Source organism: Lepidothrix coronata, unplaced genomic scaffold, assembly GCF_001604755.1.
Source record: "Lepidothrix coronata isolate B3197 unplaced genomic scaffold, Lepidothrix_coronata-1.0 Scaffold8, whole genome shotgun sequence".
NCBI lineage: Eukaryota > Metazoa > Chordata > Aves > Passeriformes > Pipridae > Lepidothrix > Lepidothrix coronata.
This window is the reverse complement of record NW_016690188.1, coordinates 511,865-535,920: the sequence shown is the minus strand read 5'-3', so window position 1 is coordinate 535,920 and position 24,056 is coordinate 511,865. Positions and strand designations below refer to the sequence as shown.

The 24,056-nt window shown below is 45.9% G+C and overlaps 1 protein-coding gene across 5 annotated transcripts in view; it reads right to left on the bottom strand.

Annotated features, from left to right (window-relative positions):
* AFAP1L2 (actin filament associated protein 1 like 2) overlaps positions 1–24,056 on the bottom strand; it is a 71,228-nt gene that overhangs the window by 20,128 nt on the left and 27,044 nt on the right. For all 5 annotated transcript variants that reach the window (XM_017804189.1, XM_017804191.1, XM_017804190.1 and 2 more), the window contains exons 2-4: positions 7,621–7,749; positions 7,041–7,118; positions 2,406–2,497 (exon numbers count right to left, since the gene is read on the bottom strand). In XM_017804189.1, coding sequence (XP_017659678.1) covers positions 2,406–2,497; positions 7,041–7,118; positions 7,621–7,749 — 299 coding nt within the window. The remainder of the gene's footprint in view (positions 1–2,405; positions 2,498–7,040; positions 7,119–7,620; positions 7,750–24,056) is intronic.

The window sequence follows — 24,056 nt, the reverse complement described above, 5'->3', positions numbered from 1 at the left end:
CAAGTGTCAGGGAAGGGGTTGCTCTGTTTTGTTTTCTACAGACAACGGAAGCCAACAGGGACTAGGTGGGACTGCACCTTAGCTGCCCCAGAAGCTATTTTTTTCTCTTCTCTTTCTCTAAAAGTGTGGAGTTGTTTTCTCTCTACCTTAAGTCAAAGGGTATATGTTGTATCATTTAACCATGCTGGCCCTTGCAGAACATGTGCCTGTTGCATTATGGCACAATGAGCATGCAAATATAACCACCTTGGGCATCTGCATCCGCCCCGCGTGACTTTCTCTGTGCATGGCTGTGGAAAGCAAAGGAGCTGCTGCAGAAGAGAGGTCACCAGTGTCTGAGCCACAGCCTGCAGAACTCATTGTTTTAAGGTTGCTTTGGGACAAAGCCAAAGAAATTAGTGGGATCCAGCTGGGCCACCCCTGTTGGGTTGGCCATTGACTGCTGATGTCAGTGGACACCAGGGACAATCTGCTGTGCAGAGCTTTATCACCAGATTTCTCCTATGTCTCAAAAGACAAGTGTACACCAACACCACAGGGTGCCTTAGCATCACCAAACCACAGAAAACTCCACAGAGCTAAAACAGATCTAATCTGAATGCCTCTCCTAAGCTCCCAGTTTCTGTGTAAGGAGTTTACTCCCTCCTCCACCTCTGCTCCTGTCCACACTGGAAGCCGCAAATGCAGATAGGGAAAATCCATTTTCCCACAACAGCAATTTCCACACGTTAAAGCTCTCCCCAGCCCTGCTCCTTGAAGGACACTCAGATACCTCTGCTGCCAACAGCTCACTGACACTCAGATGCTCACAGCAAGGAGGTACATGACTGCTGTATCCAAGGAGGGTTAGCTCTAATGGTAAGAAGGTGGGAGAAGGTCATTCCCAGCACAGGTCTGTGAGAAGACAGATGGCTTAGGTACCCTTCTCAGCTGAGGTACCCTTCTCAGCTAAAATCCAGACTATCTTTTTCTAATTCCCTCATTTAACTTCCTGATTGCCCAATCAGAAAGCTGGGCTGCAACAAGCACAAGCAAAATGCCTTCTGCGCACCCGGCTGCTGCTTCCTCAGTTGTGCTTTCCTTCCATCACTCTGCTGTACTCCTGCCCACCACAAAACCCAAAGCCAAACAACGATTCCTGCTCTGGTCACTGCTCCCAGGCAAATCTAGCTCCAGTACTGTATTTCCAGCCAGCTGTGTGGGCAGAGCCCTCAGGGGCTGGAGCAGCTCCCAGCAGGCAACCACACTGCATCCGGGGGTTTGTCAGCTCATCCCATCCTACCCCCTTGCTTTCCCAGATTCTCCAGCTAACTCCAGCTGAGACATAGCCCTCTGGGTAAAAGTCCTGGGGCCTCACCCTGCCCTCCTTCCTGGGAAAGGAGTAGATCCTCCTTTGTGGTTGATGGATGCACCATCCCATCCTCCTCCATGCTTCCCCCTCCTCCCCATACATACTCCCTGCCCTCCTTTCCTTTCACATCCTGAAATCCCAGCTACAGCAATTCCTACATTGCATCAGCTACTGAACAACATCATCCAGGGTCTCAAGGATGACCTGTGCCTCTCTAGGACAGCCAGGCTGGCTGGCTGGCACAGAGACAACATCTCACTGAAGCCTGATGGTGTTTACCTGATTTATAGCTGCCCTACAGAAAAATCCACAGTGCCAGAAACTCCTCCTTGCAGACCTGTGGGCTGTGCAACCAGCATAACATCAGCACTCAATGCAGAGACAGCACCAGGTGCTGCAACTGTAAGCAAACCTCTGGTAATGGCCAAACTGAGGAAGAATCTGCCAGCAAGGGAGATCCTGGTACTTCCCAGGGACCACCCCAGCACCCTGCAGCTGAAGGATTTCTGACTTTTACAAGTTTGTGTCAGCAGTCCAGGCACAGCTGCTTTACCACTCAGGAGATTTCCGAAGCAACAGCCAAGAACCACTGTCACCTTTGTTTCATTGAAAACCTCACTTCTCCTTCTTTGAGCCTGGATTGCCATGCAACGGATATGGGTCTCTCCAGCGGGGAACACAGCCCAATTTTCCCAGTGCTCCTGCACACTCACGGGAAGCTCAAGGCTCCCACAGCTGCCTGCTCCATCTATGCACAAGCCTTGGGAACCACAGGGGTTTCTGGATGGCCAGCCATCCCAGGCCACCAGCCAGCTGCAGCGCCTGCACCAGCCACACACTGACTTGCAGTCTACATAAAGATGGAACATACAGCTGGAAACCCCTAGTTCAATATTTTATTACTATTTTTTAAATAAAGCTCACCAGGACTCTTTGCCTCACTCACTCCCGTGGGCAGAGGTCTCTCCATCCAGCCATGCTGCACAGTGCATGACAACAGTGGAGCGTCAAGGGGTTCAGATCCCCAGGAAAGCAAAGGATGTACAATACTTACCTTGGGAGGGGGAAGGTCTGGCAGGCTCTTCTGAGGAGGTGACAAATGCAGTCCTGAGTCTCCATTGGTCAAGGAGTTTCTCTGATCCAGCACTGCAAGCCAGAATCACAATTATATTGATGACATGTGGCACCTCCCAGCAGAACACTCGCTACCCTGGGCTGTGCTGGAGCAGCGAGGTGCTATTTCAGGAGGAAGCACAGTGACAATTACAGGCAGGGCTGCAGGGCCACCATGTCATTTCAGGCCATAGCCAGGAATGTGACACTAGGAGACCCAGCAAAAGAGCTGACCTCTGGTTTTAGGGCATGTTTTTCCTTCTGTGAAGGCCAGACCCACTGCTGAGACTTTAAAGGGTCTTGAGAAGCAGCATGGGCAGACACTACACAGTATCTGGAAATCCACGGCACTTTCGTCCTTGTTAGCTCTGATCCTTGCTGCTGTGAGCAGACAGATTGGTGACTATCTGCTCCTCTGCTGCCTTTCCCAAAAACTGGACCTAACACCACCCAGCTCCCAGGGCAAATTGCAAAGGTGGCTGTCTAGCTGACTGCACAATGGCTTATAAAAGCCAGCCACAGAGTAATCGCTGCTGAAGAAAGAGCTGCTCTTGAAGCAGCCCAGGCCAAACATGCGAAAAGGCACATGGCAGCACAACTGCTCCAGGCAATCCGTGTCTGCCTCTGGAGGGTCAGATTTTCCAAGCAGCTGAATGCAGAGTGATTCAGTAGCTGGAGTGGCACACTGAAGGCTCAAAAAACTTGTGTTCAGCCCCTCTTCCTCCACCACAGAATCCTTGGGTGGCCTCAAACTTAAGTGCCCAAATCCCACGACCTCTGAGATACTGCAATGCTCGGGAACAAGTGAAGCAAGGCACGAATGGTTGGAAATTTATGGACCTTGAAGGCATTATCTTGTGCAGAGGGAAAGTTCCCTTTTACAGTGTCTGTCGTCAAATACCTTGGAGAAATGAGGCTAAGGTAACCAGATATTGCAAGTCCAGTAAATTAAGTAAGGGAATTAGCTCCAAAATCTGGAGTGAGCTGGTGCTGCAGCTCCCCAGTCACCTGCTGATGCTCCAGCCACATTCCTTGGGCACACACAGAAACCACCAAGACATCACACAGTGCCCAGCAACAGTCAGCACTGTGCTCAGAATATATGAGCAAGAACTTTGCTGCATATTTCTGGCCTTTAAAAATAGAAGCTGAAAACCACATTACTCTGTTCATGGGGCTAGGAAGCCACAATGACAGCTCTGCCCTGCCAGGTTGCAGCCTGCAGCGCCTGGCCTGATGGCACAAAAGTCCAAAACATGTCTCTTGTGACAGATTTCTCCCTTTGATGCTGGTCTCCTGGTCACCAGCACTAGCTGACTTTGATAAGTCATGAGGACATAGAGGTCCACGGACAAACAGACATCATCTCTAAGCAGCTGTTTGCACCCCTCAAGTAGGGCTACTGGATGCCTTGTAAAGTTCACACTAAAGCAGGTGAGACTGTTCAGAGTAAAGCAGGTGAGCCTATGACAACTACTGATCATGGGGAGATCCACCTACCAAAATACCCCATGGTTATACTGGCAGAGTCATACCTGCAGGCTGCTGTTGCAGGTTGTTGGCCTTTTCTCTAAAGGAACAACAACGTGGCACTCTCAGGGCAGACACCTTCCATCAACAGCAGCTGCTGAGGCCATTGCTACTTTTGTAAGCACCAAAAACAAGGTTAAGATTTCTTAAAGCCACAGTGGCTATTCCCCAAAAGGGGATTATCTCAGCACTCATGGTTGTCTACACAGGGAACTTTTTAGGGGCCTATTGAGCAGAGAGAATAAGACAAGTCAACTCGCATCCACCTGTGTCAGGCAGAGCCTCCCCTGCTCAGCTCCAAGGAGGAGAAATCATTGCAGCAGCAAAAAACACTGTCAAATCCTTCACAAGTGGTGTCCATCTGTCCTTGATTCTCCAGAAAACCTAGCAGAAAACCACTGAACCTCACTGTGCCAGGAAAATGCTGTTTGATTTCTGTACCAGCAGTTCCTCCTCCTCCTCCCACCAACCTTAGAGCATGGGATGGAGACCACAGTTTCAGTCCTCACCCTGCTGGAAACCTGCCCACCTCCATGGACACATGCCCATGTACTCCAGCTGAGGAGCAGAGCAGGATGAGACGGAGCTTTGATTTTCAGGCTCTCTGAAAGAAGAACTGCCACTTTAACCTTCATCCTGACAAGACCCCTGGAAGATGTTCCAGGGTTTTCTGCTCTGTGGTGGCAGAGGGCAGCCATTGCTGTGCCCAGTGTATGAGGACAAGCATCCAATGCCTGCCTTCAGTACGGAGAGTCTACGCAGCAAATGCTGTACAGACCCCTTCCTTCTCTGGCTACACATGCCAGCACCACAAATTACAAGCTGTTTCCTTACTGGGATGGGAGGGAAGGAGTATTTTTCCCTAGATGAGCACTAACACTTTGCAAGTGTCCTCTGATAAAGATGTCTCTCTAAAACCTGGAGTTTGGAGAGAATTTAGAAAAGAGAAGGAAAAAGAAAACCCAGCCAAAATCCTGCTAAAATTCACATCTGTACTAACTGTGCTCTCTGTGTGCTTATCTGTGCTCTCTGTTCTTTGTAAAACTGAATGTTACCTGGTATTTGGGCTAAGAGTCCACCACATCAGTCCCACCTCCAAGACTCCTGCCCCATAGTGCTGACTTCCAGGAGATAGCATCTGGCTCAGTGAATAGCCCTGTGGACTTACAGAGTAGAGACTTGCAGTATTTCTCTAGTACATGAGATCAAGTAAATGATGGTGCCTTCATCACCCACAGCAGCAAATTCAATTAATGTGCCACAAAAAGGCACCTTAAAAGCAGTGTTGTGTTCAGCTTAAATCCTTATTGATGAAATTGCAAGCAGATACAGAGAGCAGTCAAATACAGTTTTTGCAGAGATAGCATATTTTGAAGTTTGGAGGTGGGACTTCTGGACCTGATGTACTATCACTTTGGAAAGCACTTCACCCTATGCTGCTAGAGCACACTTGAGCACAGCTACTGTGATGAAGAAACTCTGCAGGGCACAAGAGGTCCTGTTGGCCTCAGCCAGAAAAGTGTTCTCCCCCATCCCATCACAGGCCTTTGATGCACAGACTGGCAGTAGATGAAAAGGGTAAAGGGAGCTGCAGAATCATGGGGAGATCCATATCACATCCCTATCACCAGTGAGCACCAGGGTGCACCTGAACCTGCAGGCACAGACCTTTCCATCCAGTTACAGAGGCAGGATCAGGGTGTACACCCAGCTGCAGCTGTGGCTAAGATCCCACACATGTGTCTTAATGACTTCAGCATTTCCAAATAACTCAGAAATTTTACTTGGAATAGGGAGGTTGTTGAAAACAGAGAAAGAAAGAAGTGCCAGGTCCCACAGGGAGTGATGGAGTGGGCAGGCTCATGGCCTTGATAGGGAAAACTCTGAAATAAAAGAACCTAAACCTAAAAATAAAGTTTCTGAAATTTGCCCTGTGTTTCAGCATGGCGGATGAGTGCAAACCTTGCTTTATCCACCCAAATGAACTTGCATAAAGAGATATTTCTGTTGCTGCTCAACCATTGGGTGCTACTGGGAAGCTGTGTGATCCTGTTATAGAGCATTACAGCATCACCCAAAGGGCCCTGTCTGGAGATCATGCTGGGGCTGCATGTGTAATCTGGGAGGACATCCTGTCTTCAGGGGCATTTGAAGTTAACCCAAATTCAGCTGCAGGTAGTTTAAAGAACAAAACAGAGCAAACAAACAAAAAACCCCACCACAAAGCAACAAAGCCAAAACAACTGCGGAAGTGGACCAATCCCAACTATTGCAGGACCAGCACATCAACAGCAGGCTGCATAGAGGCATCCTTGTCTCACCCCTTTTGATTGGAAACTCTGGGGTAGGACCAGCCTCTAACTAGAAGTGCACTAAGGACATGTGTGTCACTAATAATCACATTCCACACAATTATCAAGAACAACTTTCACGATGAACTTCAAAGAGGAAGAGCATTTTTAGACAATTCTGTTCTTCGCTGCATTACAAATTCAAAACCTGGCTAATCTAAATTGGAAATGAATATTTTATCTAGGTTTAATTTCTTGGCTTGTACACCACGGAACTCTTGCATCCCTGGGAGATGAAGGTACTCTGCCTGTGCAGATGGTGAGGGTGCAAGCTGTGCCCAGGAACTTGCTTCAGTGATGACACAGAGCATCTGGGCCAGAGCAGAGCAACATAGCAAGAAGACACATACTTTTCGAGGTCTCAAAGAGGTGAAGTGACTTGTTTCGTGGCCAAAGAAAGCATGAAGGCTTCTTTAAATATTTCAGCCACTGGAGCTTCAAGCCTTAGAAGGCAACATTTTTATCCCAAAATAACGACCTCCAAAGTGCTACTTCCAGGAATAACCTCACAGTGCTGGCAAGGACCACTATTTTTCCAAGGGAATGTTACAAAAATGGCAGTCCTTCCACACCATCAACTCATCAACTGCACCAGCCCTCAGAGCTGCCAGAGCACCGGCAGAGGAAGGCTCTAACTGCGTGTGCCTTCATCACCCTGCTAGACACGATGCAACCATTAATTTTTAGCTCCCTACCTTTGTCTTGATTGTCTTGGTCACCCTGCTGTTTATGGACTGTCACTTTGTTCATATAAATATACTCCTCATCGCCACCTGCAACCAAAGGGAAAAGTGAACTCTATACCCACACGTTGCTTTTACAGCGCTAAGTTTTTCCACAAAGACAGATGTAAAAAGTGTCTCCACTGAGTACATGTGGGGAGAGAATGTGCAGGAAAAACCCCAAGCAATAATAAAAAGCTGAAAAAAATTAAGTGCTTTATAGTCAGGAAATTCCGTAAGTTAAAATTTCTACTTAAACATTAACTTGGCCAAACAGTACATCCTGTGTATCTTACAAAGTGGATTAAATAAACTTAAGATTTAATATGGAAAACAGAAAGGATCAGGAATCTTGAGAATCCTTTGCTTGTAAAGCTGGACACATAACTATAGTAATTTTACATAAACAATTAGAGGTCACTGCAAAAATAAACTCAGTTTCATTTTCTCCATATCTCTGCTTCCCACCAGCCTCCAAAAAAATGCTGCTCCAAGACCCTGCAGCAATTCTCATGACAGCCCACTGTCCCATCCATGGTTTTCCATGCCATACCACTGGACTTGGTGTAGACTCGCAGAAGGTCAGACAGGAAGCTTTTCTTCACAACAGCAGTGCTGCTCAAGTTCTCCTTGTCCAGTATCCTCAGAAAATCTTCAAGCTCTGTGAGCAGCTGCTCGAGAGCTACAACAGAAACAGAGACAACTTTTGGCAAAGCAGTTGAGTTGTGTGTCAAAAGAGGACATACATTAATTCCATGTGTTCTGAGACTCTTTGCATTTTTCTGCCCAGAAATAATTAATATTTAATTTTCCAGCTTGAGTCCTACCTCTATTTTTGGAAAGAAAGTGGGTCCCAAACTGAAAAAGTCTTCGACTTCCCTTAGTCTGTTCATACATCAGTGAAATCCTATGTAAGTACCTATTCTTCTTCAAATAGGACTTTTTCCTCAAGTGGGAAAACCTGAGGAACTCTGAGCATTTGGGCTGAGATTACATGAAAGCAGCTTGCAAGATCTTGATACCTGCATCATGAGTCCTGGCAAACATCACTCAAGCCTCATTTGGCTTGGGATCTACCAAAGCCCTGCCTTTTGCTTCCTCTTTCTAAGCCTCCTCCTTGCTTGGGAGGGATGGGGCCCTGGGCAACCTGGTCTAGTGAAAGGTGCCCCTGCCGGCAGAAGGGAGGTTGGAACCAGATGATACTTAAGGTCCCTTCCAGCACAAACCAATCTATGATTTTTTGATTCATTCTATGATTATTTCTCTCGCTGTATTGATTTGAAAATGTTTATTATGTGTGTCTTCCAAATAGAGCACAAAAAATTTCCCAAAACCCCCGCATACATAAACCACAATTCAGAAACTTCTCAAGCTATCTTGCTTGGGTAGTGGCCTCACAGATCATTGTACCATGTGGAACTTAAGACAGCAGTATCTCACAGAGCCTCGGGAAACCCTGTTGTACCAAAGACATCCCTGCATACCCGAAACAAGCAGCTGGGACACACCACTCCCCAGCACCAGCAGCTGAGCCAGGCCAATGGGTTTGTTTTCCTCCCAGGGAGGTGCTACACAGCTCTGCCACCAACAAATCACTTCTCTGACAGGGCTCACACTGAAGCAACAGACGTTTAATTGCTTGCTTTTGTTCACACCAAGGTTTATCACGGGCTAATTAGCAGCAGTGGCAGGAGCCTATTCTGAAGAGGAAATAACAGGGTATTATGTGGAGAGAGAGGAAGCACCGGCGCAAGAATGACAGTGTGTGGGAAAAACAGGCCAAACGCAGTGGGGACTGTTCCTCCCCTCTGAAGGCTCCCCTGCTACCCTGCTCCATCGCTCCCTGATGCTGAGGATCTGTGGAGGAGATGGGCAGTGAAGCTTGGGTTTGACACCACCACGCTGCCAGCCAGGAAATGACTCCTCAGCACTCCACCAGGGAATGTGACTTATGGATAACTTAACTGGACAATGCTCCATTCCCTTTACTTACAGCATTTCCACGCTGTATGATCCCATGATACCCCTAAGGGTCACAGTTCACACCAATGAACTAGGAAAGTGTTAATATTTTGGTTTCATAATACAAAACATCTGAGTATCTCTAGCTCAAAGAGCTATCACCCCCAAAGTCACAAAGAACATTTGTTAAAGGACAGGAGATAGCCATCACCTTCTTACTCCCCCATCTCTAGCCACGAGGCAACCTTTCCTTGGGTGAATACAAGTTAGAAAATTGATAAATATAGCACAAATTATACTGTAAAGGTTTATGTTGCTAGACACTAATTGAGAAAACTTGCTATTGCTCTCAAATTGTATTAATCTTCACTAGCTTGACTGTAAAAGTCTAATGACTCTGGATTAATCGATAACAGCTCCAGAGGAACTGACCAACTGGTAGTTACTCACACTTCGTTTCATACCCTCTACACCAAATTAATTCTCTTTGGTCTGATTTAGGATCAGTAGGGAGTGGAAAACACCTGCATCGTGCTGTGTTGACTTGAATGGTTTTGCTAGCTGCTGCTCTGGCCAGAGAAAACAAGCATCACTTCAATAAACAGCAGCTTTTTTCCATAAACTGTGAGGAAACAGGTAGTATTTGCTGACAACAATATTAGATGCCACTGATACAATTAAGCAATGAACTGTGAGATTTGGTGTTAAGTCTACTCATAACTGGCTCCTCTCAAACTCTAGGGTCCCTCTTTCTTTTAAGTTTAAGAAAACCCCACTAGGGGAAGTCACAGCCTTGCTATATTCATCTGCTTCAGTGGCCCACTTCAGAAAATTTAAATTGAGGTCAGTTCCTGCTGGTCAGGCCAGCTGGACAGGACGTTTATGTGTCGGGGTGATATCAGAAGAAACAGCACAAAGAACACCTAACCTGAATTTGAAGTTTCAGAAGCAGGTCAGCTCCCAACATCTGCTCACGTGGATGTCACGACAGTGGGTTTACAGGAAAGGGGGTACAATTCCCATTCCCTCTTCCACCCCCACGACTGCAGAAAATGACTTTATTCTTCTCCCAGGCATCCACAGCTAGAGCACACACAGGGCTGAGTGCTTATGAATAGCACAGCCCATACAGTAGGTTACATTTTCCAACCCACCAAAGCTGAACTCAGGCTTCTAGAGACTCAAAGCAGCTCATTTAGGATGTGATCCTGGGGCCACAGAGGTCAGTGGAAAGACTCTGTCAGCCTTGAATGGATTCAGAGTTCAGGGACTCAAGAGAGATTAATCTTGCTCTTCTGCAGCAAGAAGCAGTATATAAACCATCTGCTCCTATGCAAGTATCTCACTGATCTCAGCTGGACATTCCCAATCCAAACCTGATACCTGCAAAAACAAACCACCACTGACCATTCCTGCTCTTATATCAGAGCTAATAGCACAAGCTAATACTTATCAGACTGATGAATGTGGGAAGTAAGAAGAACTAATACGATGAGGGCCTATAAGATCTTCTGTGCAAGCAAGCATCACAGTAGGTCCCAGCAGGTCAATAGGATAAAAAACAATAGAGAGCCCTTATACATCAAACGATCTCAGGATTTCAAATGCTGGAAGTTACTGACTGATCTCAGCTAAAGACCTATCGTGCTGTGGTGATGATGTATGGAACATGCTCATAGTAAAACCAGGTTGGTGGTTATCCAAAGCAGTCTGAAACAAATGGTTCTCCCTCCGAGCTGCCCTGTTTTGCTCTCCTTATCTTAGTTTAGAAACGAGAGCACATAAAGAGGTAATTCCTGTAGCTAGGTTTGCTCTGCAGGGCAATAGTTGCAGATGCGAGGAACATACTTGCAAAATCAAATGGCTGTGAGCAGCAGGATGAGAGAATCAGAAGTAGATAGAAGCCCAAGTCACAAGGCAGTGCAATTCTTAGAGGTAATTTTGTGAAACCTTTTTCCACAGCTACATCACTCTTCTCAACTCTCATAGCACTTCTTTGTAACTCAAGTAATCTTTCTGGCACCATCTCAAATAAATACATCCATACCATTTGCTAAAATTCATTTTGCTTCATGGAAAACAGGAGATTACCTCTAAGGTTAAGACTGTCAGAAGAATTAAGAGGCTTGGCCAAGGTCACTGTGAATACCTGTACTGAGTCCAATCCTCTCAAGCCCCAGGATATGACATACTCCAATTTCTTACAAAGCATGGCCACAGATCTGGGGTACCATTAGAAATCACAGCACAGCTCATGTCATGTTCTTCTCCATGGCAACAGGCATCAGTAACTGGATAAAACCCATTAGGATTTCACAATGCACATTGGAGAAAGGTGTAGAAGCATCACAGTCACTGGAAAACCTACAATTTGCATCTGCAGTGAGTGGATGATCATCACTGAAAGGAGTGTATTTTAAAGTGTACAGAAATATCACGTCTTTACTGATGTAATAAGGACTTACGGGGGGGTTTACAATCAGAACTACCAACTCCTTCCTCTTGCATGAACTTAACTGGATGATGAGATATGTTCTCCCTCCTTTTACTCCAAGACAATGCAGCCCTTTTTACAGAAACTCCTGGGCTGCCTCTGCCCACTGCAGACTCTCTGGGTTTGAAGTCTGCAACTTTGGTCACAGCAATAAGCAAAGAAATGCTTTAAACACAACTGATCTGTTTCAACAGCAATTCAGTGGCAGTAGGGAGAGCACTTAAAAGGGCTTCTTTTGGCAGGAGTCTATGCCTTTCTTTGCAGACAGAAAAGTCTCTTGCATTGCAGCAGTGTCTGTCCTAGTTCATGAGAAGCTAGAGCCAAGAATGAAGCAGCTTGCAAAGACCTCATTGAGGAAGCACATTCCTTGCAAAAGAGCTGCCAATTTTGCCTGACACCAAGGTCACTGAAAGGTAAATGACCATTAAACTAGATTATAAAAGCCATTCCTACCAATAACCACTGATCTCTGTCATTGTGCTACAATAACAACCTACATCTACATCTAATTACTTCATGTCTTGGCCTTATGAGGAAATGGAAAGACAGGCTCAGAATGAACTTTCATTCAAGTGTTTTAGTAACCACTGGGCAGGATTATGTTAGACCATTTAATCTAAATTCAATTACTTGTTTTATCAAGGTAGAGGGCCCCAGTCATCAGACAAAAAACTGTAATAAGAGACATACTAAAAGACAAACTCTTTTCTCTGCTGAGATGAGAGGTGAAAGATAAGGAGTATCATTTGCTAACAGGAAACTAAGGCATAGAGATATTAAGTGATTAGTCCAAGGATACTAATAATATATGTTCATATTCTTCAGCAGATCAGGAATATGACCTAGCTTTTCTGTGTCCCAGACTGCAGTTCTTGCTCCCAACTCCCCTGTCCTTGGATCCCAAAGTGCTGGGAGATATCCCACCCTCCTGCCCAAAGCAGGATCTGGGTTTGGTGCTTTCAGCTTCACCCTTCCTTTCTAGAAGGGGTTGTGCTAAGCTGCTGGCAAACAGCTCGATTCAGGCACCAAGTAAATACCTGCCGCCTGTGTCATGCCAATCTTTTTGCTTCAAAAACTTCAGAAACTCCCGAGACTGTAAAACTGGTAAAAGGCTGGTTCATGAAGGCCTCAGTCCACAGGAGCAGAGGGGCTCCTGAGGGGTATCTTGAGCGCCCTGCTCATGCCCAGCCTCCCCAGACAGCCTCCACCTTGCAGTACCTCCCACAGCAACCTCTGGGCCCCCATTTCCTGCTGACCAGCCCCGGCTGGCAGCACTGGGATTCCCCAGGGGCTGCTTTGGCAGAAAGCAGTTCCTTTCTAGCCCTGGTTTCTTTTTTTCCTTTGCTGCATAAAATGAATAGGGCAGCTGACGAGCGTGCAGAGAGGACAGGCGGGCACAGAGGCAGCATTCAGGCTGCTGAATAGCAAGTGCTGTCAGAAGAGCAGGAGGACCCAGCCCAGGCCTCCTTGGCTAATTTGGAATCTTACAGTAACAGTTGGGCTTTGCAAGAGGGAAAAGTCACCCACGGTTACAGCTAGAGAAGGCCATTCTCCTCAGCTGTGAGGAAAGGCAGATGTGTGGATGGTGACAGCTGTAACAGCTGGATGACCCCTACACCGGGCCACCTTCCAAAACAGCAAAGCAGATCCTTCCTCAGATGAACCAACTCTCCTCATCCTGCTGGCTTCAGGGTCTTGCAGAGAAAGAAGCAGTGAAGAAAAGGGCACAGCAATGCTTTGGCCCTTCTGCAGCAGTTATGTCTCCTCTGCCCTGCTCTGGGTGCCACAGGCTTTGGGACACACAGGCAATGGAATGCAAGGAAGGACAGGTGGCAAATGGCTCATCCAAATACAGCACTGGGAAGAAGCGATTTCTCTGTTGAACCCAGAAAGCTGCTCCTCTGAGAAACATCCCCTTCACACTGAAACTCCACCAGCTTTCACCCAGGGTGATGAGCAGAATAAAGCAGATGAGTGTAGACTATGGTTTACCACTCTGGTTTTGATCATCAGAAACAATGCTTTACTTCCCACACTTGTCCCTACAATGACTGGAGAGCCTTCCTTCTTCTAGCTTTTCATGGGAAGAGAATAAAAATCCAGCCCACTGTTGTCCAGTTGAAACTCCTCAGTTTTTTTCCCCAACAGACAAATAATTATAACTATGTAAATATTTGTAGAAAAAAGAGATCTCCCCACAGCAAAATGAGAAGTGCTGTGTTTATTGAAGGAAAACCCACAAAAGCCCACTCCAAGCTTCTGGTAAACAATGAACTTTCTCACTGGAGAATCACTGCTAGATTAAACAGAAGGCAAAATTCAGAGTCCCGAGACAAGCTAAAATTCCTCAAAATAACAAAACTGTAGAACTAAAGAACTCCTATCAGAGTTTTCTTAATAAGCCAGACAAGTGTCAGACAGTTACAACCACTGTCACAAAGCTGTCTGACTTTCAGATACAGTGAGTGCTCACAAGGAAAAAAAGAAAGAAAAAGCAAACCCACTCAGACTGCTTCTATTGATGTACCTAAAATCCAGTACCGCCTGGATTCACACTCATGTTGGGAGCATTAGGCTTGTCTTTGTTGCAGAGTATGATTCACAGAAGGAGAGAGGCAAACAATGTGTTTTGTTGGTCGTGGGCTGTGAACTGCGCAGATGAACCCAAGGAGCTCTGCGTGGGCTGCTCTGGAAGTTCGAACAACACTCGTATTGAGAAGTGGCAGTTCTAACCCAGGAACTCTGAACTTTAACAAAACGGCAGCAGAAAATGCACACAAAGCTTTTTTCAGTTAGCTGAGCAAACAACAGACTCCTCTTCCCTCCGCTGGAAGGTGGGAAACGGCATCCAAGAAAAATTAACAAAAAAAAAAAATAAAAAAAGAAGAGAGAAGAGAAGCAGAACATGAAAATTACTGTGTCATAAGGAGTTTTTACTGAGGACTCTTGTAGTTTAGTGCCATATTGCTTTATTATATCATAGAAAGGTTTGGGTTGGAAGGGGCCTTAAAGATCATCTAGTATGCAATGGAGGGTGTATGCATGAAACTTCAATATAGTGATGTCTTTCTTTGCAAAGGGTTTCAGCCTTTCCATGACAGAGCAACTGGTGAGTCACTGGAGGTCTCACACTGCCAAATAAACTTGATGGATGACATCTGAGAGAAGTTGGCATCTCTTCCCTTTGGAGCATGCCATATTAGCGGACTGCCCATCAAACTCAGAAGATCCCCAAAGCTTTACTAGGTTACAAACTGCAGGTCTGTGCTCACGTGCTTAGTGATGTACATAGCATCAGCAAATGGGAACATATCACAGAGTGTCATGGAAAACTGTGCTGGGACCTGGAGTGGATCAGACTGTCACCCTGAGACGTGCTGCATCCTCAGCGTGTGGGGGACTGGGTCACATACCACTTGTGTAACACGTTAACTCCTGCTGGGGCAGAACTGAGCCAGGAAAACATTAGGGAAGCAATTAAAGAAACATCAGTGCAGTAGTCAAGAGATGAAATAATGATCAATCCAAATCAAGATATCTGTCAACTAAAAAAATTTGGACCAAGTCATGCAGGGGAGTATGTTAAAGACAACACTCTTTCTAAGGCAAATATCCCCAAGAGCAGGGCCTGGTGGGCTCTCTTCCCAGTGGGGAGGAAAACAATCCCAACAATTTGTGCAAAGCAGAAATCATGTTTTGCTGCCAAGCCCCAGAGTTGAATCCTACAGTGGTGTGACAGAGAGAGACATGATTTCCTCTGAAGCTTCCAGTATTGATTCTCTTCTGTCTCTGCAGTCTTTTCTGCTGTTTTTTCCCCTTACTCCTTCAGTTTTGAGCTAAGATTGGTGGTTGGTTGGTTTGGGTTTTTTCTGCCTTGTGAGTGTTGCTCTCCTCTCCATCACTCTGTGTGGTTGATTTCACTGGGGGGGGGGAGTGGTGACCACCTGACCTGCAACTTAAAGTACATCCGCTGTTAGCTATCCAAGGTAATGCACAGCTATATCCAGGAACGGGCGACTAAGAGGCGTCTAATCAAATAGAACAGCTGCTTTCAAGAAAAAGAAACATGCAAAAAACTCAAATACATGCCACAAACACATGGGGCTCTACTGCTGGAACACAGAAAAAGAAGGAAACCCAGAGCTGCCCTCTGCCCCAGTGCAGTCTTTGCTCCATGAATGGGGCAACATGTGCTCCCTGGACCTCAGCTCAGGTCTTTGCCAAGGCTCCTGGGTTAAGGAGCATGGTTGTAGGCAAAATGCTATGGTAGACTTTGGGTTATCTGTGTGGTAGACTTTTTCATCACTCTGCATGGCTGCATCTGGAGGAAACATTTCCATCCTTGTCCACATTACAGAACAGCAGCAGAATAGCTGGCACACAACTGTCCTAATGCCTGCCGAGCCTACAGCTACAGGACCCCTCTTTCCCATGGAAAAAGGAAGCCTGGAATACCACATTCCCAAAACAGCGACTGAGAAAATGCAAAGTCCTAACGAGATTAACTATCACAATGATGGTGAACGACAGCCCTGGAATGACACCCTGCAGTTTGTACCACTTCAACACAAATAAAGGAGGTTAACTGCCAAAAATATTTTGAGATGGATTTCTCTCTCTCAGGCAAGACACAAATTAAAGGAAGCTGCCAGATACACATAGGGTTGTGTTGGTTTTTTTAAGAGAGGATAAGCACACACATACACATGCACACACCCTCCTAAGGCCTCATATCAAAGCATTTTCCCACCATTCTCTGTTGATTTAATGGCATCATTTCTCCAACAAACAATAGGAACATAACAGAAGGGGAAAGCAATTATGTTTGAGAAAGCAAAAGCGAGAGCTCTGGGGTCAGAGAGAAAGACAGACACACAGCCCTGGCGTCCCCAGTCTTTTGCTTGCTGTTTCCTCTGCAGCAAGAGCTCTTCAGGCCACAACAGCCAGGGCGGGGCCTCTATGCCTACAGCTGAAAAGCAGAATGACCACACAAGGCTATTTCACTAATGCAGGGGAAGAACAGGTTCTAAAAGGATCCTGAATGTATCAGGATAGGCTGGCAGAGCCTACAGAAATATCATCATTGATTGCTAGATTTCTTTCTTAATAATCTTGCTCAATCCCTTGTCCAAATATTGCACGCAGTCCTTATCCATCCTCTTCAAGGTAATCTGAAAGCCTAAACATCAGGAGGGAGTATCATAAAGCTGAGGTGCTGAGCAGTGTTTTCACATAGCAATGTGCAAACCAAAGACTGTTTTGCCCTGGAAACCCAGTGTATAATCATCAGCAGAGAAATTTGCTAAAAATCCCACAGACAATACTACCCTCCCCCCAAAAAATATCCCCCCCAAAATTCCCCAATCTACAGACATCACCAAAGACCAAAGCTTACACTCATTCCTAACAAGATTCAAAGCAAAGCAGCATCTACTAAACTTCAGTTTAGGGTTAAGAACTGTGGAAGGGTAAGGTTTAGGAATACTACAAAGAGGCCAAATGACAGACCTTCTCCTGCCATGAGTCACCAGTGCTCAGTGAGAACTTCCCAACAGGGCTCCAACATCTGCCAACAAAGGAGGCCACGGCTCCCACCCACCCTCCCACATGCGAGGGGAAGGCATGGCTGCCAGATGACCTGAGGACAGTCTCTACTCTTATATTTAAGAAATGCCACCTTTATTCCTCTCCCACACCTCCAGTATGACATTTCACTGAAGTCAGGGTGGCAGAGCAGCCTCCCAGGAGCAGGCAGCTCCCCTGTTTGCTTTGGATTCCCAAGGCAGCTGGGCACCACGAGCTGTTTCAAGACACGTGTGCCCTGTGGGGAAACACCTTGTCCTAATGTGATGCTCAGAGAAAGAGAGGCTCTGCCCTGCTTCACACCCTAAACATCGCTTTCATTACTCAACAGGTTTTCAAATGGGGTTCAAGTTTTTTGGTACCACTTGTCATCTGTGTTATTAATTGATGTTGCCAGGAAACTCCCAAATATATTTTCTTAGTGGAGGCTCTCTGTCCAATACTCATAAAAACAAGTATTGGTGACCTTGGGAAAAACAAGTGTCACTCATGAGGAGGAGCCTCAGAAGAGAACCTCTCCCAAGCCACCCAATTTAGGCAATGGCTGCACATACATTACTCTGTAAACACAGGTCCCATTCACCACGTGGAAGAAACATGTCCTGCTAAAACACAGGTGACAATACTTGCAGGAAAAATGGTGATAGTTCTCATAAGTCATGAGTGTACTGGGATAAGTTACAGAATACTATGCAAACCAAGGTAAAACCAGGGAAGATAGAGGGTCAGGATGCCAGTGGCCTTGGAGATTACTGGCACTGCAAACCACTAGTGGCACAAGGAGATACAACATGAGCTCCCATTTGTCTCCCTACAGATCCAGGCCCCACCTGGTGTGATGACCACACTCCTGGAATACAGATCAGAGAAGCCATGGACATTTATCCACTGAGATAAACAACTTCTGCAGTGACCTACCTAATGGATGGCTCCTGGTTTGACCCATGGTGACAGACCTGTCCCACTGCATGGGGGACTTTCTTACAAGGTAAGTACCCAAAACACTTCCAAGACTTAGAAATAAACCTTGATTTACCATTAGGGCCACAGGAGAAGCCCCCACCTGCACCCTGACCTTGAGCTCATCTCCAAGCAGCAGCAAGTCAGACTCACGGAGATGTCCAGGGGGAAAGAGGAGGCTCAGGACAAGACAATCATTTTGCACCTCTGCTGCCCTCCCTAGCAGGGCCCAGCAGGAGCCTTGGGGGCTGAGGCACTGGAAAACCAAGACACAGACCAGCATTTCTTTTTTTCCATGTGAACTGGAAAACTTCTCCCTTTCTGTCCTGACTGTGAGGCATGTGAAATGAAAGACAGCTCTCAAAACAGCAAAAAAACTATTTACCGGATAAAAAAGATTTTCTTACTTTGTCTGTCTTGCACTTTGTTTACATGAATGAGAGCCAGTTATCCAGACTGGGAACAATACTCTGAATTAAACCTCTGAAACCCACTACATAAATAGGCCAAAGTATCACTAATCCTAACACAGATTTAAAAGTTAGATCATTATTTTCATTTACCATTTCAGCAGAAAATACGCGACAAGAAACTGCTGATGAACGAGTTCAAGCCTTTTCAGCAGGTTCAGCTTCCTTGGAACTTTTCTAAACGCACTTTTGACTCTTTCATCTCCCTCTTAAGAGACTTTGAAAGCATCCTTGTAGCTTGGCTATAACTTACTCAGCCTGGCATTTCTCTTTTCTCAGCATTACATGCTAATAAACACTTATGTCATCCTTGGTACCCAAGGATCTCATTCATGGAGCAGTGGTTTGGGATCAGCAGCTCATGCCTGGCTCCCTGTGGTTAGGGCAGGCCCCACCATCCTCACTCAAAACCGCAGTGCTGTGTTTTCTATCCAGAAGAGGAACACAATATAGTTTGGCATTGGCACTAATGAATTAGTAACTTTTAATGAGAGTAATAACCTGAAGGAACTCTTTATTTACTTAGTGCTAAGTGCAGCCTGACTAGTTCACCACTCTACCTCCAGTGCTGGAAGCTGTTCTGTCGAGGACATGATTAGCATCTTGCATGAAGGAACTGCCCTCGAGATAGTTTTTTAGCACTCAAAGGCATAAAGAGATGCATATCCTCACCACTGCCTGCCAGCTGGGAGGGAACAGCCAGCCCAGCAGCCCTCCCACTGCAGAGAAAACTGCTGGCCATTCGAATTGCTGATGGCCCAGAGAAAAAGAGGAGGCAGAGACGTTGCTTTGCCTACCTGTTTAGGGAGCAGGACTTCTTGGGCATCACAGGCTGCCACTGCAAACCTCTACTCCACCTTTTGACTCTCCTTCCACCAACTCTGAACTTAAGCTCCAGCCCCAAAGGCAAAGCCAGGGAGACAAAGCCACAGTCTTTCAATCTTCTTGGGTTAGGAAAAAACCAAAGATTGCTTCTGTTGTGGTTTGTTGCAGTTTCATTTGTTTTATTGTTATCTGCTCACCCAGCCTTTCTAAGAAGCAGCCATTCAGATGAAGGAAAGACAAATGACTAGGAAAACACTCCCCATTTTTAGGACTAGGCATATTTTGTTGCAGAAGTCACTGAAAACAATTAAAAATGTGTGTGTGTTTGAGATAAAGTAACAATAATACGGATTTCACTTGTTTGTCTCAGGAAAAGAAAACAGAATGAAAAAAAAGAGGGGGCAGAAGGAGGCTAAATTTCCCAAAGATGGGGCAGTTGCCCTCTCACCCTTACTTCCAAGGTGGGCAGGTGGATTTAGATCCCTCCCCTAACTGAAAGGATTTGAATTCATCTACTCTGGAGGCTGCTTCATCCACTTATGTTGCTACAGAGGGGCATGGGCTTTCCCCCTCAGAGTCCCAACTCAAACAGCAACTGGGATGTAACTGCCATGTGTCTCTTTCTGTTCCACTGAAAAGCTTCTATATATCGTGGTGCCTAGTCCATCACTTGACATTAGTTAAAAAGAAAAACAAACATAATCTTTTATTTGCCCCCAAAACAAGGTTTCTTTCAGGCAGTCACCCCAGAACAGTGATTTCTCTCACACTGACACCAACAGGAGTTTGCTGCCTCCCCACATTTGCCTGGGTGAAAAAATACCTAAGGGGAAAAAGCACTTGGCCTGGCAGCCAGATGGAAAGGGTAGGGAGCAGCAATCAGCTCCATCTCAGCCTTCAGCAGGGACATCTGTTACAGCTGCCTGGGTAAGCTGCTGAGCAGGTCACACACTGCACAAAATGCAGACCAAAAACCACAGGCACAAGAGCTGCCAAGCTCTCAAAGGCTGCTCAAGCATCGAACTCCTCCTTCATGGCATTCAAGAAATGCACAATCTAAATTTCCTCTCCATTTTGAATAACATCATGAAATTTCCATGTGGGACATGCCAACTTATGCTTCTACAAAACCCCCCTCCTGAGGGGCAAGGAAAGTGCAGGAAACTGTTTCAGAGATGTATAAGAGAAATTGGACCTACAGGAACCTCTCAGCAACAAAATAATACATTGCACTTTCCCTACCCATGGTTATCCATCCTTATCTAGAGTTCTGTGCCTGTCTCAGGGCATCACGTCAAATGGGCATTTGAGGCTGGGTGTTGGTATAAAGCAGCAGAAGACAAGTGAAATCCTTGATGCAGGCCAAGACATCTCAATAAGGACCAGTGAGCCCAGCCCCAGCCAGGTGCAGGCAAACCTGGGAAAGGCTTCTGTGCAGTTAAATACTTCAGAGATTTTTCAGAAGTGCACTTTCTTCAATATTTGCCCTTCATCACAGGCAGCCTTTTAGGTCAAAGCACATGACTTCAGCAACAGGGCTGATAACCTAAGCTTTGGCAAAGATACACACCCAGCACTCACTGATGCTCAGACTCTGGTTTCACCAAGACATGTTTTCCCCTTAACAAACTTCACTGCATCCAGACTTCTGCTTCCCACCTCAGTCATCACACTTTTCAAATTTTCTGCCCTATTTGAGGTGCCTGCAGGAACTTGTCTCCTGGCTGACACAAGGCATGCTACCTTTTCTTGCATGAGTCAGCAGGCAGAAACAGGAGAGCTGTTCTTTGTACTTGAAAAAGAATTAAGTGATTTTGAAGCAGGAAAATGTTTTGGACTAGTTAGCTGACCGACAGCGCGAGCGCTGCAGAAGAGGCTGCATTATGAGAAGCAAACTTCAAAGGGAGAAGTGACAAGGCCTGAGTGTTTGTGGTGCCTGAGGAAGTAATTAGAATTTAAAAGGGACACAGATTGGACAAGTACACTAGGCTAAGAAAGATGAACTGCTGCCAAAAAAAGTTTCTTTAGCTTTCCCAGCTCTCTCTAGTTTGTATTAGAAATGCAGTTTCATGAATTTCTGTGTCTCAAAACACTTTTACAGAAAATCCTTGCAGTTGTTGAAAACATGAGAAAGATGCCACTGTCAGAAACTAGATGCCTCCTGCACCCATTTCTCTTTTTGGCTTATTAATAGCTGTCTTGCTTTCATCATTCCCAAAGAGGAGAGGGTTTCTGCAAACCCCTCAGAGATAAGACATTTCTTAGAGGATGATTTTTTGTACATAGCACAGTTTATCTTCCTTCATCACAGGGTTTGGGAGTGTTTTTGAAGCAAAGGCTTCAAAGACTTCAAGAGTTGGTGAACACTGACGTTTGCTCTGCCGGTGAGTGACCTGCCAGGCCAGGAGCACTGCTCCAGCATGAGAAGTGTGATGTTAGAGATCAAACTGCATGCAAAACTCAGTGGTTTCCAGCTGCCAAGGATTATTGCTAAATTTCTGCTGCTGTGAGATCTGTGCTAGGGAGGCTTTGAACTGGTGATTCAAACAAATGTGAGGTTGCAACAGCAAAACTGCAGCTGAAAAAAGCAAAAGTCTGTTCTGGTTTTTCTCAGCAAGCTGAAGTGGCTCACAACAAACTCAACATTTAGCCCCTTCCACCAGGAGGTCTCAACATTTCTGGTAAAGCAAAGGCCAAAGCTAGATCTCTGCAATAAAATCCAAGGACAGAAGAAGTGCAGCTTTGGAGTGAAGCCAAAGTCGGTGTTCCACCAAGGCCATTTCTTCCCAACATCTGTTCTCTACCTGAAGGCATTAATGCCCATTTTCTTGAACCTCTCCCCTATAGTAGAGACTCAACAGTTCATATTCAGACAGTGACTGAGACAACTAAAATGAGTCAACAGCTCTCTGAAGGCAAACAGGGCTTGTGTTGTCTCACCAAGTGCAGGTGAGATGTGGTGAGTCAGGCTGGAGGAATGAGCTCCTGGCACAGCCAGTCCCTCCTGACTGCCCCACTCCCAGCTCAGTGGGTCACTGCAGTTAAGGCTCTCAAGTTCCTTATCTGTCACGTGAGCAGGAAAAAAATTGGTGGAAGTTTGGCAAGCTTAAACAGGCTTCCAGTAACTCTCCGAGCAAGCTCACAGGATGTCATAACACAAAGTATTTACTGAAAGTTGTCTCGGCATTTAAGTGTTCCTTATGGATTTAGTTCAAGCTGTGTTGGATCTCATCTGCTTCAAGCTTGTTGATCCAACCATAATCTCAAAGGAATTAAAGTTTTCACCCTATGTCACTTATGCCCACAGGTCTCATGAGGACTCTCTTTCACAGACTCCTGACTCAGTTTTGAGGGAAACAGAACAATCTTTTGTACAAATGCAGCTACTGCTGAACAAAGGCTCATCACAAGAAGGTATACGAAGGGTGCCACATTTCCAGACACAGTGGCAGATTGGCAAAGGAATGTTGCTATGGAAGTGAAGATACCACTTCAAAATTTGCTCCAGGACATATCAGTGGTACCATCAGCTTGACCCATATGCAAGCAGCCACCTGGGTGTTTGGGCCATGAATCAAAGGCAATTGGAATGCTGCTCCCTGTACTCACCTCTGTAGTCAGTGCCTGGAAATGGGTGTTTCTTAGAGGTGTCAGCTCAACGGGCTGAGCAGGTCTACCTGGACTTTTGGACTGGCACTGGAAGTCGAAAGGTCGCACTTAGAATAAACTGGTTTACTTATAAAAGGAACGTTCCTTTGAGAGCACAGAAATGCTTGGAGGATACATCAGTAGCACTGTATTGCTGTGCAATCACCACAGATATCTACTGGAGCTGTATCTCCATCTCATATAGATCTATGCAGCCCCACTGAAGCCTATCAAAATGTTTTAATTTAAGCACAGAGAAGGATGCTCTTTCATCAGGAAACTCCAGATTTATGCAGGCACAAACAGAAGAAGTTTCCCAATTCACATTAGATCCAGATGTCCAGCTCTGGGGATTCCGAAACACCAGAGAAAAACCAAGATGAAAGCCAAACAAATGCAAGCTGTACTTTACTGAAACGGGAAACCACAAACCACTCCATGGTCAATGGGAAGCCCAAACTTTGGGATTTTGTTTGTTTTGAAGAATTAAAAAAAAGACAAAATCCACCACCTTTCAATAGACAACAACCCCACATGCCAAGTAGAGCTTTTCCCTAGGATGGGAGGGACTGAGGACCAAAACCAAGCTCAGACTGCACAGCATCACAGGCACCTCCTCTGCATACCAGTTCTTCTGGAGCTGCTCTCTCCCATTTTCTCTCATTTAAGCCATTCCCCTACATATACATATACATGCTGCTACTGTTCCTTGGGGTAGGAGCCCCTGCAATACAAAGGCAATGACCTCTGAGGCTCAGAGGCCGGAGACCAGGGTTTCCTGGTCAGTACTGTCACCACAAAGGCTGTTCACACTCAGAAATACCAGCCAGGACCTGAGGAACTTGCACGAAAAATGTTTCTATGCAGCTTCCCATATTAAAAATAAAAAAAACTCAGCAAGCTCCTAATGGGTCAGGATCCAGCAAAACCTTCTACTTGCTGTAAGTGTGAGAGGATACCAGGACCAGACCTTTTCATGCCAGCAGAGCTCCCCTGGGCCAGATTCATCGCTCCAGCGATTCCATCCCAGAGGGGTGCTACAAAGCC